The sequence below is a fragment of the Lupinus angustifolius genome, chromosome LG13, assembly GCF_001865875.1.
Source record: "Lupinus angustifolius cultivar Tanjil chromosome LG13, LupAngTanjil_v1.0, whole genome shotgun sequence".
Classification (NCBI taxonomy): Eukaryota; Viridiplantae; Streptophyta; class Magnoliopsida; order Fabales; family Fabaceae; genus Lupinus; species Lupinus angustifolius.
The window spans coordinates 2,428,798-2,445,412 of NC_032021.1; the positions used below are offsets into that span (position 1 = coordinate 2,428,798).

Genomic DNA, 16,615 nt, shown 5'->3' on the forward strand with positions numbered 1-16,615 from the left:
TTATGGTAAACAACATAGAGTCAATTTTCAAAGAACAAACAATCCCTCACGAAGAGATGAAGTACTTGAATTGATGCATTCAGATGTTTGTGCACCATCTGAAAGATCTCTTGGAGGAGCCTACTACTTTACATTTATAGATGATCACTCGAGAAGAGTATGAGTGTACTTGTTGAAAAGCAAAGATCAAGTACTATTAGCATTCAAAGAGTTCCATGCACTAGTAGAACGTGAGACTGGGAAGAAGTGAAAGTGTCTGAAAGCAGACAATGGAGGAGAGTATCGTGGTCCATTTGAAGCCTACTATAAGAATTTTGGTATCAAACTGGAGAAGACACCACCAAAGACTCCTCAGTTGAATGGGGTAGCTGAGAGGATGAATCGCACAATTGAAGAGAAGATCATATGCATGCTACAAGATTCCAAACTCCCCAAGTCTTTCTAGGATGAAGTAGTGAAGACTGTCGTGGTTCTCATAAATCGAACACCTTCAAGACCCCTGAACGAAGAAATTCCAGAAGAAGTATGGTACAAGAAGGCATCCTTCAATCGCTTGAGAGTATTCGGATGCAGAGCCTTCGTTCATATTCCAAAAGATGAGAGAAAGAAGTTGTATGCTAAGACCAAGCATTTACCTTGGGTCTCCAAAAGATGAATTTGGGTACATACTATGGGAAAAACCAATAAACAAGAAAATTGTGAGAAGCAGAGATGTTGTGTTCTTTGAGGATCACACGATCAAAGATGTTCAGAAGAAAAGCCAGTGCAGGTCCAAAGTTCACATTGATTCAGGGGAAGAGATTCCTCAAGGGACAGATCCTGATCATCAGATAGATCCAGAATAGATAGACCAACAGGCAGATCCTGCTCGCACAGAACTTGACCAGATTAATGAATAGTCAGATCATGATGAAGCGGTGGTAGACACACAAATGCATCAAGAACCCGAGCTAGTAGGGCATCAGATGCAAGTTGAACTGAGGCGCTCCGGAAGAGGCATAATACCTTCTTCAAAGTATCCTGAAGAAGATTATATCATATTGACAGATAATGGTGAACCTGAAGACTTCTCAGAAGCTATGCAGACATTTGATAAAGAATAGTGGATTAAAGCCATTGAAGATGAGATGAACTCGTTACATGAGAACCACACTTATGATCTGGTGGAGTTGCCCAAAGGAAGAAAAGCCTTGAAAAACAAATGGGTTTATAGGCTTAAAGTTGAAGAAGGAAGCTCAAGACCAAGGTACAAAGCTCAGATTGTTGTGAAAGGATGCAATCAGAAGAAATGAGTTGATTTTGATGAGATATTCTTACTAGTAGTGAAGTATTCCTCCATAAGAGTAGCATTGGGTCTAGCAGTTAGCCTAGACTTAGAAGTTGAACAACTTGATGTCAAAATAACTTTCTTACATGGAGACATCAAAGAAGAAATCTATGTGGAGAAACCAGAAGGTTATGAAGAATCAGACAAGGAACACTTAGTGTGTCATCTTAATAAGAGTTTATATGGTCTAAAGCAAGTCCCGAGATAATAGTACAAGAAGTTTGAATCCTTGATGACCAAATACAGTTTCAAAAAGACAACTGGTGATCATTGTGTATTCATTAAAAGGTATAAAAATGATAGTAAAACTGGAATTATGGGGATACATGAAGGGTGTGAATATTGACAATCGAGATGATCTAGTGATTTGAAATCACATCTATTATCTCAAAATTTATATAATTTCATGTACCATCAACATTTACATGTTGGGAACTGTACTTAAGATTTACCTGGACACAGTGATGGATCAACCTATGAAGATAATTCTAAGAGAAAAATAGCATGATTTCATGTTTATAAACTCCCAAATAAAGGAAAATTATTGCACCTTAGTATTAAACTTTAGAACAAAAAAACTCTTGAGCAAGTTGAAGTACATGCATTACCATAAAAGGGTACTACAAATTTCATTTATCTCATAATAGACCATGTTCTATCTCAGGCAGGCAAATAGAAATTATAGATACACATTATAAATTTACTTTTTTTTTACCAATTATGAGCGTGTTTAGTACTTTTTCAGTAGGTAGGGCTATCAACAATCCTATATGATTTTGAATGCAGATATTTTAAGTGCTGCCAAGTTCGTTACTGGATTGAGATGGTTCCACATGTCATAGTTAAATTTTTAAAGGTTCATATTTTAAATTATTCTTAAATAAATTAATTCTTAAAATATCAAAGTGCCCATTTAAGAAAAACCAAACTAGAGGAAAACCTCAATAAAACAATCTGCATAACGCTGAATAGAAAAAATTAAGTATGATTCTTGCAAGTGTATATGGACCACCTGAGCTAATTTGGTGTCTACAATCTTATTTTGCTCACTTATATCTAAACATGTAGATTTAATGTATTATTTCTGTAAAATAAAATATTATTTTTTATTTGTTGGCAAACACTCAATAATCTGGGACACAAAGACATGAAGCTGAAGGGACAGATCCCGTTCCCACGTAAGATTGAAATATAAGAGAGATGAACAATGATCCTCTATCCTAAAAACTCGTCTTTTCCTTTACATATCCAATCAATGTACACCAAGTTTTTCCATTTTTTTTATGACTGAATAATACGGTGTGACAGAGATGGGAACACAAATCGGCACAGCAAATCTCCATTCCAATAAGATACATATAAGAGTACGATGTTCAAGGGTATCCTACAAGAAATAGAAATAGTTTAAGACCTAGGCTTTTTCTTCTTCTCTTTGAAGAGGGAATCCTCAGCATGCATCATCCACCATTAATGTATTAAAGATTATTTACTCTTAAATAAAATGTATGGTCCATGCATTAACATTGTAAAAAACTTTACATAGAGAAAGTATATATATTAAACTCATAATATAAACAAGCCTCCAATGATAAAATAGCTGAATTCATTCATCTAAAGGCCAGATTTCCAAGATAGTTCAAAAGTTTCAGATACAGGAAGAATTTACAGTGCAGTGCAAGAGGAAGGATATTATTGATGGACAACATTTTTCAGAACAAGGGATGAGTATCAGAGAGTTGTTATTTTTGAGGTTTCTTCCACAAGACACCAATTTTCTTTAGCATGTTGCTATTTTTCTTTCTGTTGAAGTTATCATCATCCATGTCTCTTGCATACGTCGAGCACTTATAGCCATCCAATGACATGGTTCTGTCTGTTAGCTTCCCATTGTTTCCTGCCGAAAGCATAGCAGCCGCCACCTCTGCAGCCTTCCTCCATTGATCAGATTGTACCTTCAGCCTTCTCAATTCTGCTTCCATTTCCGAATTTGTTACTTGTGCTGCTTCTAGCTGCTCGGTCACCCTCGCCACCTTCTGGTTGCTCTTATCTGCTTCTTCCATCACAATCCCGAGCTTCGCAAGAGCGTCGCATTCTGCAGCCTTAGCTGCCTCTAATTCTGTACCAACTTCCTCCCTCACTTTCTCACCATCGGAGAACGTCTTTTTCATTTCCAACTTCAGCATCTCATTCTCTTCTGATATGCTTTGCAATGTTGTCTCCTTGTCCATCATATCAGCCTTCAAGTAAGCCATACATTCATCGAGTCTTTTAAGTTCCTTATCAAGTTTGTGTTCTTTTCGGGATGACATGCTCTCATCAATCATTAAATTCAAGTTCTCATTTTGCTCCATAATACCTTGCAGCTCAGTTTCTTTATCCATTAGGTTAGCCTTCAACTCTTCAATATGAGCTTTCTTTCTGTTCAACTCACCCTCTATCTCACATTCCCTCTGACTTGATTCAGATTTTATTTTCTCCATCAACTCATAGGCATTGCTGATTTGCACTGTGTTCCGAATCTGTTCTTCTTGGTGTTTAGTCTCAGCTGTCTCTATAACAGATCTCAATCTTTCAACCTCAGACTTCAAAGAATAAATTTCCGCTCCAACCTGATTACGATCCTCATCCTCTTCCAAACATTCAGGTTCCTTCCTAAATTTATGATCAGCGGCGAGATTTCGAGACTGAATGCCTTCATTACTTATGAGGTCTGCCTCAAGTTTTCTTATAGTTGCTTCTAGTGAGTTCACTTGTGCTCTAGACTGGTCTAACTCTAAAGCAATGGAGTTGTAGGTATCTACCGCTTTTGCAGCGTCAGCATGTAGGAACTCCACAGCTTTTTTCGCAGCCTCAAGTTGCAACAAAGATTCATATATCAAATCTTGGGCCTGAGATTCAGATGCTTTGTAATTTCTGGGTTGGTTTTTCATGCTCCCCACAAGAGATAGAGTTTCTGACAAGTTTTGCTTCAGGTGTAGTAGTCCCACATTTGCTGATTCGACATGTTGGATTTGTGCACTCTCAAAGTTAGCTACCAATTCAAGTTGGACCTTGAGCTGTTGAGTCTCATCCATCGCAGAAGCCAGCACCGAAGAGTGGGCTGAGAGCGGCTTTTGCGAAACCTCAAGCTCGGATTGCCATGCCTCATCGTGTTCTTCTGACAATTTCTGGAGCACAATAACATGATCTTCTTCAGTAGCAGATAGCTCAAGGAGTTGCTTTTGCGAATCTTCGAGTTTTGCAGATAAAGCTAACAGTTGCTTCTTGGACTCCTCAGCATCTTGCTGAGCTTGTTTCTTGCATGATTCAGATAAAATGAGCTGATCCCTCACCTTCTTCAAATCCTCTTGAAGTTGAGAAATTTGAGATTCCAATTCAGATATTCTGCTGGGGCGCTTCTTCTAAAAGTAACAGAAGATTGTAATGGTTTAAAATTACAAAACAAACCATATTGGTGCTTCAAACTTGGATCACAGAAATCCGAGTACAAGAAAATCCAGACATCAGAGGCTAACGAATAGATAAATGTGTTTTTCGCAAGTCCATGATATGCAATGCCAAATACAAGTATAAAACCAATGTTATTTTTTTTGTTACATACAAAATCTTCTTCAAAGTGATTTGGATACACTTAAATGTTCAAGAGCAGAATCCATTAAATGATCCATTTGTTATCCATCTTCTGAAGTGCAGTTTGTTGGATAATTTACTCCTTAGGTATATAGTGTGAAATGCTTACACTAAATCACTAATAGTTGAGACATATTAGTTAGTTCTTCATGTAGCTTTATCAGTATATCACACAAAAACAATAATAATGTGAAGAGAAATTCAATCCAACTTCAAATAAATAGTTAATAGCAATCACCAACAAGTAATTGTGAAAGAAAACCACAAAACACCCATACAGCATAACGTGTCTGGATGAATTTTTTTGGCAAAACTCAAGCACTTTTGGTGAAGAGAACTTTCTTATTAAAACAAAGTTAAAAAATTTCAGCTTTTAAAGAAAAGAATAAATTAAAAATAGTTTGTTTGATCTGTGTGATTTCCTTAGAAGTTCAAAACATTGCACTTGATTTTCCTTTCGAGAAGGCAAAAAAAGCACTTTCGAATAGAAAACAAAGCTTATCCAACCAGACATTACTGGTTAAATTTTTCTGTGGATATATACTTGTAATAAAAAAGAATGTTACCTCAGAAACTGGGCTTCTAGGTGATTTGCGGCCAGCAGCGTTGGGGCTTCTTTCCTTTGATATTTTATTAGCTTGACGTAAAGAAGATACAGATCCCATCTCTAGAGTAGTAGTCCTGAGTCGGCGAATGGCGCGGGGAGAAACCTTCTGTGGTACCTCAGAGGAGCCACTTCTGAAACCAGGAATAATATGATGATCATGTTAAGAAGTGAATTCCATTGGGGGATGATGGGAAATCATATTTCTTAATTCTAGCAGTAAATACCTTGAAGCCATCTAAAACAATAGGCACATATAAAACTTGCATTTTGTTATATATTACATTATGAGATAAAAAAAACATCTATATAATGGCTAATACTTTGATTTGATATGAAAGTGGCATGAATTCAGTTGCAAATTTGATAAAAGTAAGAAGATTTTTACATAAGCAAAACTAAATCAGAAGAAAAATTGTAAGGAGCTGATAGACATTTGGTGTCACTTGCTGCTGAAAATCACATGTGAAGTTATAAGGAAACATGAACCTTATTGATTGACACTTTCTCCTTGTGTTTTAATCACATTTAAAAACCAGAAATTAAGTATAAAGCAACATTTATATATAAAGAAGGAAAAGATGGCTAAAACATTTCAAGATTACCTTGTCTTTGGGGTCTGCATGGCTAAACTTTCTTTTATCAAAGTTAAGAGAAATGTGTCAATATTATGGACCTCACTACTTGTATTGTATGCTACCTGACACACAAGGACTATAACAGTTCAGAAAAAAATATCACAGACTGAGACAAACGAAACCAATATGAAGGATAATGAAGTCATGGTAAAATAAATGGGTTCATGCAGAGGATGGTATGCACCTCTTATCATCACACCCCTTAAGCCATAAATGCAGAAGATTTTTAGTTACTGTGACTTCAACTTTTTAGTAATAATAGTAATTGTCCCTAACTAGTCACTGCCTCTTCCCTCACCTAAAAATGTGACTAAATTGTACCAAATGATATCACTGGAAAAGATATATATAATTTATGTAAAAATCAATTAGATTTGTATCAATTTATGCAAACTAGGGTCCACACATGAGAAAAAAAATGTTATCTTTTTACCTATGATAAGGTCTTATAGCCATAGGAGTTAACAGCACCCGGTTTTAATCAAGAGGGTCCTACAACTGCAACAACACAAAAGAATTAGATTACAGAAATACCCATATCAGATGAGAAAAGACCAACTTGCCCATTGAAGGAAATCCATAACATGGTAGTGCAGTGGGCATTTTCGTACATAAAAAATGAAACTTTCCTAGTTTCCAATTTTACCGTGAAAGAAGGCATGAATATGGACTTGAAGTTGGTAATTACAAATATGTTTAACTAAACAAGCTTAAACCTTTCTGATTATGCCTGCCATATGAGAAAGCCAAATGAGAATTTGGCTCTAACCCTTGACATTTTTACATAATTATATCAATGTGAGAAAACAACATGGCTTTGTAGACAACAAATGTTTCTAACATTACATGCATGACAAGGAAAACCCAAAAATGGAGAAGGGAAAACTCTTCAAAACTCACTTCAGATAAGGATTTTCGAAGGAATCAGTTTTACATCAAAAGAAAAAGCATGCAATGCAACACCATAGAACTCTGCAACAAAAGTGGATAGTGGATAGTGGAAGACACAACTATAGAGATTATAAATGAGAGAGAGAAGGCACCACTATTTAGAGAAATGCTACTTATATTTATTAAGTAAAGCATTTGAAAAAGAAGAAGCACAACAACAAACAGACAAGAGTAAGTACATTATGGAATCAACTTTTTTAAAAACATATTCCTTTGGAATAAAAATATATATGTAAATTTATCATGTATGAGAGGTACAAAACGTTGCAGCTCCTGAACTTTCTTTTGGAATAGCTTTTTCAGCTTAATAACAGACGTTTCAGGCAAAAATTGCTTTTAAAAAAAGCAAAGCAGGAAGCTTGAAAAGAAGAACCAATTGGGTTCAGCAAACTTTTGTTGTGGATAACTAAAGTGTGAAACTGAAGCATCTAGCCATCTATGTTAAAGGGAAGCAAGTAGTTTTATGAGGTAACAAATGAACAAGTAATGTAATAATTTGTGTATATCTTTGCTTAATATATTTTCCAACAAAAAATGAAGAAAAAAACAATTTTTTTAATGCAAAGTAAGAAAATGGTAGCATCCATGGATCCAAACCTTGTGGTGTGTTTGTTCAATGTTGGTGCTGGTGCTTTTTTTCTTCTTCTCATCTCTTATGTGTGAATTGAACACTTGTGTTGTTGTTGTGTACTTAGTTTCCGTTTGTTGAGGAGATAATGAATGAATGTTGAAGTTTAGAAAAAACAAAGAATGGGGACAGAGGAGCAAGTATGTAAATGGTACAGTTGTCTCAGTCCCAAATGTGAATTATGGTAAATTTCTTACTCTCTATCTTAGCCTTCAATTATAAGAAAGTCCAATAGTTTGAATTAGTGAATAAATTTAATTTCCACTCAATTATAAATAAGTCTATAAAATTAATGGTTAAGATAAAGAGTAAGTTTGAGAAAGTGAATCCCCACTCATTTATTAATAGATTCAATGTGATTATCATTTGAAATTATTTAACCGAATTAATTACTTTAAAATAAAAAATATTGGTATCTTTTAATTTGTTTATACACTTTTATATCTATTTATAAATCAATTAAATATAACACTAGTTGATTTATATTTAATTGATTCGTTTGATCAACTTTTTTTTACGTTTTTTAAGACTTCGAAATATTAAATGAAGGTATAGATCAACATATTTCAAATTTAAAATCAAAATCAGAGTCTCAATTATAAACCAGTAGTTTCTTACTTTCTTATACAGAACAAGCACAGCGCAGTGTGGGACACAAAATTGAACCGCGGGAAGTATACAATAATACAAGGTTGTTTTATGCATTTTTTCAGTGACGAAATTTATCAAACCTTTAAGCCAATGATTTAAAGTTTAAACATTGGAACACACTGTGTTTAGTTTATTGTTTAAACATTGGAACACACTGTGTTTAGTTTAAAGTATAAATAATTTAACATTTTTTGTCCATTCTAAAACACAAAATGCACAAACCATATGAAATAAAACATATGTGCTAAGTTTAGAAAGCAGCTATTCAGTTGGTTTTCTCTTTCTTCTCAGAATAGAAGCTATCTGAAATCTGGCTCCCCCCATTCGCCACTTCTTGAAGGATACCATTGCAGATTGAGCTGTCTCATACACTACATAAGGAATTAGAACGACCAAAAAATTAAATTAACATCTCCTTGCATGAGGGGGAAAGAATGTGACCACATAAATGAAGATTAAAAGTATGTTTCATTTAGTAAATAGAACAAGTCTTACAATTGATCTCTTCTTTTGTTAGAATAGTCCAGAATTTGGAACCAGCTTCAAATGATGTGGTATGTGCCTTGGTCAGGACTTCCTTGTATCTACTCTTAAATGCAGACAACAACAGAAACCCGATGGTTCGATCAGCGACTCTGCCATAAATGAAAAATAAATTAAAATGACAAATTATGAAAAGATAATTGGATGTTAGCATGAAGGATTAGAAGGCAAATACTATTGAACTATAATCAACTATATAGTAACTAAAAATAAACAAACACTTCTAAGACTTTGAATTGACCTAATTTAAAAAACAAGTAAAAAAAGGAAATATGCACTTCTCCCTATTTATATTGAGGTTTGTTGTGTTTAAACAAGAACAAAGGATGCTACACAGTTACTTTTTCAGTCAAAACAGACTAAATATCAACACTGATGAGAGTCTATGTCTAGTGTAGTTTATTTACAAAAGGCCACAAAGCTTGGGTCACTTCGAAATTTTTCTCTTAACTCTAGGTATGCTGGTTCCACAAGGGTGGGGATAGGGGATATGCATAACATAACAAGTTAAGACTTTATAGGCATATGTAATACTTACATGGGCGCCATCTTGCAACCAAATTCATAAAAGAATGGACATCTAGACCTCAAATCCACACTTGCAGAATCAGCCTGGATCTCTAGCCTTGTTCTGAAATCAAGAACCACCATCTATAAGAGTAAATGCAGACAAAATAAAGGGAAACACTTTTAACTTAAATCATAACCAATCTAATAACAACATCATCAAGCTATTGGTGTTCGTCTAGTACTTTTGGATGTGAATGTCAGTGCAGACTTGCAAGGATACATTGTTATTAGTTTTTTATAACTTTCATGAGAGCCAAGTAAATGGATTATAGAAAAATCATGTTGTATCCATAGTTCCATACAACATTATGCACTTAATGACCAACAAGTTGATTTAAATGCTACATGAAAAACAAGGCTAAAGAAATGATATAGATCATAAGTTTCAAAAAGGCATGAATTGATCATTACTTTTGATTGAAACAAGGAGGAACATTGACTGACACTGCTTGTCTCAACTGTAACTCATGTGCAAGCCAAAATGGTACTTCAACTTTTGAACCAGCTTCAATCTGAAAATAAAATATTCAAATGTCAAGTAAAAGTATGAAGTTTCTCCGAGCATTGATCTGCGGCCACTGCCGGCAATCCTCTCCTCAAATAGATAATGCAGTGTAAATGGTTCTTACAAAGTCTGTTTCAGCACTCGGATCTATTCCCACTCCAGATGCTGCCTTTTGAAATATAACTGAGACAGTCTGTGACCAAAACATATCAAATCAAAGTATTAGAAAATTAAGTTGAATTTTTCCTCATTATTGTGACAAAATAAATAGATGATGGACCTCGGCACAACGGTAAGGTTTTTTGTCATATGACTTAGACGTCATGATTTCAAATCTCGGAAACAACTTATTCACATCTAACCTCTCCAAAATCTCGGAAACAACTTATTCATGCATCGAGCCACCATTTTTTATTGTTATAAAAAACATCATAAGCCTCATAGCATCATAAGATAACTAGTTATATCACATATCCATTAATTTTCCAAATTTAACCATAATCCCTCATGAAATCAGAAATATATGTATACATAAAAACAAAGGAAATTGTAAAAAAAACGAAAGAGTGTGATATCCACCTCTTCCTCGGTGATAATATCATCGATATCGTAGTACTTTGACATCGTATCCTTGATCTTCCTGCTCTATCTCTTACTTTGTAACTAATGGAAAGACATAACTGCATATAGAGGGTAAAATGAACTCGAAACATATCACTACATTCAAAAGTAACTAAAATAGCATAGAATTGAGATCTAACCAGTGCATACGGGAAGAATTAAAACTTAGAAGCAAGAGAAGCCCGCAAAGATTGAGTAAATTATTGAGGAAAAGGTAAAAACCCCACTCCTAGATCAAATATTTGAGTGAGTTATTCCCTTCAATTTGGATGGAGAATTGCGTGCTTTAATTCCAAGTTAGGAGGAAATGAAGTATTTTGGGGGAAAATTAAAATTAGGGATTTTCAAAGTTGGCGCGTGTTTTCAAAATTAGGGATTTTCGTGCGAGAAAAAGGGAGGGAGAGTGTGAAATGTACGGTTAACCGGTTCAGCGTCAGAACTATTTTATGAAAAAAGAAAAGAAAAACTTTTTTCATAATTTTAAATTATTTAAAAACATATTGAATACAATTTTTTAGAATAAATTGAATTCGTTACACTTTAAAAATGGTACTGAATTCGTTTGGATTAATCGATTTAACTTGTTTTTAATAATAAATAAAAAATCTAAAATTCTATGAAATAAAAGTAATTTACCTAATTAAAAAGAAAAGAAAAGGAGGTAGAAATAAATAAATATATATACCTAGAGTTACATAAAATGAGAGCAACGTGTAAGAAATTACCGGTAATATTTTGAGTTAAAATATGGCATAATGACAAATATTTATCATTAGCCGTTACAGCAGTGAAAACTTGAATCTTTATACTAGTGTGAAAGAACATATCTAAGTTAAAATTTAATGAGAAGATAGGGACCCTTCAATAAATTTGACTCACCGACGTGAAAAAATTGGCATATCAGAATAATGGTCAAATATGAATCATTGCTGCCTGGTAGAAATCATGGATGTATGTATTTAGAATTTAGCGACAGGTAGTTGTCCTTTCCAATGTAAATTTATGAGTTTATTTTAATTTTTGGTCCTTAGCCTCTGTTTTTTAGCCATGCATTTTCAATACTGAACTATCTCTTACTGGAAATGGAGAGGAGTCAGACTCATCTCAAATATAAGATTAATAATCTTTTTCAGAACATGAATGTCATTGTCCCTCTCACCTCTTAAATGGGGATTAAAAGTGAGACTTACACCACTAAACAAATATTCTAAATATGGAAATGATATGAATTTGGGATTGATTACTGTCGTCTTGATAGCCTTAACAACATGGAATTAAGACTATTATGCATTTACAACACTAAAATTTGGAAGCAAAAGCTTAATCATTCTAATGGTGACAACTTCCAACCATTATTGATAGCTAGAATGTACAGATGCATACGTGATTACAATACTATTATTGACATTCAAATATGATACATTTTTAAAAAAATTAACACTATTGTTCAGATATATTTAGAACGTACAATTTAATATAGTATTAAGTATTAATATATAAAATAAAAACATACAAAAAGCACTTGGAACTTATAAAGGACACATGTTAGAATTTTATAGTACGACCATATTTCAACATGATTTCTAGACATTTCTGGCATTGCAGGACAATTATTGATGATAATGATGAAAGCCAAGTAGGGACTTGGGACTAATTTCAGTGGTAACATCATTTATCATCATTTACAAATTAACTACTCTCCATTACTCACTATTTCATCGTTATAATATGAACATGTTTAGTTAAAGTGAGGAAAATATATGACTTCGGTATAGTGGGAGTAAACCTTAAAGTGAAGTTGGCTAATGTTTCTCATTTGTTAAAGTCCACACGCTAAAGACTCTTGAGCAGCAAATGGGGAAGAAAATGTTACTAAATACAAAGGTCTAATAACTACTTCCACCGCAAAGTTGAAACCTCCAATTAAAATTCCCCTAGTGGTGGAAATTTTAATCACTTCAAGATAAACTACAATTCCAAAGTATAAAATAATACTTCAATTACGAACTTCAAATACAATAATGTTAATAAGCATCGTGGAGGAGGAAAAAAATGATATATTCTCCTACTAAATTTTTATATTAATTCTCATATTCATTCAAAATGACGTATACTATAATATGATACTTTATTTATTAATGATTAGTTTTACAAATGACATATATCACTCTTTTGTAAATAGAAAATTTATAGGAAGATATTGGATCTATAATACAGTAACTCTCAATTAATATATATATATTGAAGGATCACTATGGTTGATTGCAACTTAAGACTTTGATTGCATGGATCCCCTTTTCGTACATGGTGTGTCCAACGAGCTGAACCACTCACCACCAACCTTGTCCCACCTTGTGACCTATTAACTTTCCACACACGTGCACGCACTTAACACATTTACGCATGAGTGTAAAATTTATATACTATAGTGTGAAGAATTATGCACATGCACTTCATCATTCACTATTTATTTGGATTATATTTTTTGAAAAGTCAATAGTAAATCAATAATTAAATATAAATGGTGGATGATGCAATGACAGTGTATAAAGCTCATACACCGTAAGTGCAAAAAGGACATTTGTGAGTAAGTGACAGACTCAATTGGTGTTTGTAACTGAGTAGAATTAGAAGGATAGCCTACCTTGTCTCAATGGTGGTACCAACTCTGATGATAACTAATGTAAACCACTGCTAGGTAATTAGTCAGTCATTTTTATATTATTATATATTACCATATTAAAATTGTGACACATAGTAAAAATAAATATTTAAGGGTCATGATTAAACAAACCTAGGAATACTGAATGCAGTAAAATTATAAGTATGAATATGAGAAGGAGATAACATTTCATTTTCACCATGGAATGTGTCAATGAGAGTAATTAAAAGAAAAGAAAAAATAACCTACCACATCCATTGTTGAATCAATTCAGCATATTAATTTTTTTATGACCAGCAATGCCAAAGATTATTCAAATGGAGAGAATATATGTTTAGTTTTGCTTTGAACTTTGAGGCTGCTCTTCGTTGTCTTGTTGTCTATTATGATAATGGTTTATGGGCATGAAGAAAAAAATCAATAACAAACAAAATGGAAGATGGAAGAGTAACGTGACAAATGTCTAATTTGTAATTACCTTTTTTGGTTTGGACTTAGATTAATTTCAACTAGGCCCATTTAGGTAAGTAAGACTATTCTCGATTAATGGAGAGGGAAATGACTTTTTCTTTCGTATTTTAAGGGTAAAAATGTAATATTAATTTAAATAAAAAGGATATAAATATCAACATATATTGTTTTTCCTTTACTTTTTACTTTTTTACAGCAATTCCCAATAGAGAGAAATCTCACTCAATTTAAGCATGCTTTTGAGAGCTATGTTAGTAGTTTTTCAGGTTTGAATTAATACTATGACTTGAATCCAGTAAAGTTGGAGACTGAAGAGGACAAGTTGCTCTCAATGGTTTCTATTTATAACTAAAGAAAATCACTTAGCAGGAAAGTTAGGCAAACCATAAAGAGTTATCCGTGGAAAATTCAAAATTTGCTTCCACGTGGAAAGAAATTACTTGTGGTGATTATCCTTATTAATAATCCTTTTAAATGGGTCAAATATAATGTGTTTTTAAAAGGGTTTTTCAAACTTGAAGAGTTTAGTTTTCATACTATCAGCCAAGAAGGCATCACATTCCACACACCTAACCAAGAAGTGGGAAACCACATGCAGCCACCTTCTAGTGAAAATTTTAAATTTGGGTCCTAAAAATCACATTATTAGTTTTCATTATCACGATCACAATTATAATAGCACAGTTCTATTTTTATAGAACAATATGTAATATTGATAAACTCAAATGTCAACTATGACATTGGTGTTAAGTCTTAGTAAAATCACTTTTTTATTGGTTAAGAAGTTTTTATTTCATCATTTTTCCCTTTATAAAACCGTAAGCTTTGGCTTCCAAACAAACCCCACCTCACTTCACCTTTCTTTTCACCTTTGTGACCCTAAAATACACAAAGAAGAAGCCAAACACAAAGGAACAAAAAAGCTGAGAAATATGAAGAGTTGTGACACAAGCACCCCTGTTTCCTCTACCCTACTTTCTCAGTCTCCTACTAATTCATCATCTTCTTTTCCAATTACTCCTCCTCAAGTTGTTATGATCCCTTGTGCTGCCTGCAAAATTTTGAGAAGAAGATGTGCTGAGAAATGTGTGTTGGCACCTTATTTCCCTCCCACTCAACCTGCTAAGTTTACCATTGCCCACCGTGTCTTTGGTGCTAGCAACATCATCAAGCTCTTACAGGTACCTAAAAGGACAAAATACTAGTTTTTTTTTACAGGGTTACTTGTTTTCTTACTAAGAAAAAAACAATGATGAGGTGACACAATATAAGAATTTTATATATGTCAGTCTATTATAAATCATTTATTTTTAATTATTTAAAAAATATTAAATAAATAGTAGATAATGTATCAATTATATAAAAGACACGTTTGATCCATTATAAATAATGAAAAGTATCAATTTGAGCAGATCAAATTTGTTTAAACTAAATTACCCCAAAAATTTATGCTACAAAGTACAAATTTAACTGGAAATTTTAAAACAAAACTGAGACTATTCACCTTCATTTTTTTTATAAATTAGATCCCATGTCCTAATAATTGGACGAAATTGAGCTCCATCCTTGGAATTATATGCCTCAAATAAATGCATTTTCAACAAGCTAATTTTAACAAATGCCTAGTGGGGGCCTCCATAGAAGTTATATTTAACAATAATCTTTCTTTAGCTCTAAAACAATGTTAGGTATAGTATTCCAAATCTCCACATTAAAAAGTTAGAAATAGAATGTAGATGCTATATATTTTTTATCTAATTTTGTCAATCGAAGTCATAGAATATTTTGTCTACTGTTATTACCTGAAGGGCTAAAACTTAAATGCAATTATTATATATATATTTGTAACAATTTAATATTTAGTTAGTTACTGTAGAGATTTATATATACAATCAGTGTATCATCTATTACTCATTTGTATTACTGTTTTTTGAATTGTCAATGATAATTAAACGTGAATGGTTAGTGACGGGTGGATACACTTTTCTCTCATTTGTTATATAAACTAACTTTTTATTGTTTATTTGATTTAACAGGAACTTCCAGAGTCTCAAAGAGCTGATGCAGTGAGCAGCATGGTTTATGAGGCTAGTGCAAGAATAAGAGACCCAGTTTATGGTTGTGCAGGTGTAATTTGCAACCTCCAAAATCAGGTGAATGAACTTCAAGCACAATTAGCTAAGGCACAAGCTGAAGTTGTAAACATGCAAGTCCAGCAAGCAAATCTTATGGCACTAATATGCATGGATGTGGCACAAAGTCCACATGAATTATCACCACAACAATCAATGGATAATTTCATTTCAAGTCCTCCACATAGTAGTGACTATCAAAGCAGTGCAAATTTCTATGAGGAGAACTCTAGCTTGAATTTGTTGTGGGATCAGCCTCTTTGGACGTGAAGGATAACTAGATTACATATATATAGCATATAACATATACATATTCAATTAGAGAGTGTTTCATTAACTTTTTCTCGAATATGTATTTGCGAGTTGATTTTTTAAAAGGGAACAAAGATGAAAGGCTCTTGAAACATCTCATAAGTATATTTTAAGTTTCTCAAAGAGGATATGCCGTCTCGAAAGTCTTTATCCATATAGGGAAGTAAATGAGTCTCACACCATCCTAAAAAAAATAGATAGGTTTTACTCCATGTAAAATTTGCATTAAAGAGACAGCAAAAATTATGTTACGAAGTTATTATTTATGATGCTATTTAAATTATAGATATTTTTCTTCTTCTAAAAAGGTAATTGCTGATTAGCAAGGGGGTAGAGCGTGATGAACCCCTTTTTATTTATTCATACAATA

The 16,615-nt window shown here is 33.3% G+C and overlaps 3 protein-coding genes across 13 annotated transcripts; 1 reads left to right on the forward strand and 2 right to left on the reverse strand.

The window, feature by feature from the left end:
* On the reverse strand, positions 2,868-7,904 carry LOC109325833 (interactor of constitutive active ROPs 3-like). 9 transcript variants are annotated; one of them, XM_019558421.1, is made up of 6 exons: positions 7,748-7,904; positions 6,633-6,697; positions 6,167-6,273; positions 5,644-5,695; positions 5,524-5,604; positions 2,868-4,728 (listed from the first exon to the last, which is right to left on the reverse strand). In XM_019558421.1, exons 3-6 carry the CDS (start codon positions 6,184-6,186, stop codon positions 3,067-3,069), a joined length of 1,815 nt encoding a protein of 604 aa, XP_019413966.1. In that variant the 5' UTR covers positions 6,187-6,273; positions 6,633-6,697; positions 7,748-7,904; the 3' UTR covers positions 2,868-3,066. The 9 variants fall into 9 exon arrangements, with proteins under 9 accessions (XP_019413966.1, XP_019413958.1, XP_019413963.1 ...); XM_019558413.1 differs by having other exon boundaries at positions 5,524-5,695; positions 6,167-6,261; XM_019558418.1 differs by having other exon boundaries at positions 5,524-5,692.
* Positions 8,573-11,091, reverse strand: LOC109363442 (DNA replication complex GINS protein PSF3-like). 3 transcript variants are annotated; one of them, XM_019609707.1, is made up of 8 exons: positions 10,809-11,091; positions 10,627-10,727; positions 10,172-10,240; positions 10,018-10,054; positions 9,954-9,981; positions 9,511-9,603; positions 8,925-9,064; positions 8,573-8,800 (listed from the first exon to the last, which is right to left on the reverse strand). In XM_019609707.1, exons 2-8 carry the CDS (start codon positions 10,669-10,671, stop codon positions 8,691-8,693), a joined length of 522 nt encoding a protein of 173 aa, XP_019465252.1. In that variant the 5' UTR covers positions 10,672-10,727; positions 10,809-11,091; the 3' UTR covers positions 8,573-8,690. The 3 variants fall into 3 exon arrangements, with proteins under 3 accessions (XP_019465252.1, XP_019465251.1, XP_019465250.1); XM_019609706.1 differs by having other exon boundaries at positions 8,575-8,800; positions 9,954-10,054; positions 10,633-10,727; positions 10,809-11,090; XM_019609705.1 differs by having other exon boundaries at positions 8,578-8,800; positions 9,954-10,054; positions 10,809-11,085.
* Positions 14,657-16,269, forward strand: LOC109325524 (LOB domain-containing protein 1-like). The gene is made up of 2 exons (XM_019557938.1): positions 14,657-14,982; positions 15,838-16,269. Exons 1-2 carry the CDS (start codon positions 14,734-14,736, stop codon positions 16,201-16,203), a joined length of 615 nt encoding a protein of 204 aa, XP_019413483.1. The 5' UTR covers positions 14,657-14,733; the 3' UTR covers positions 16,204-16,269.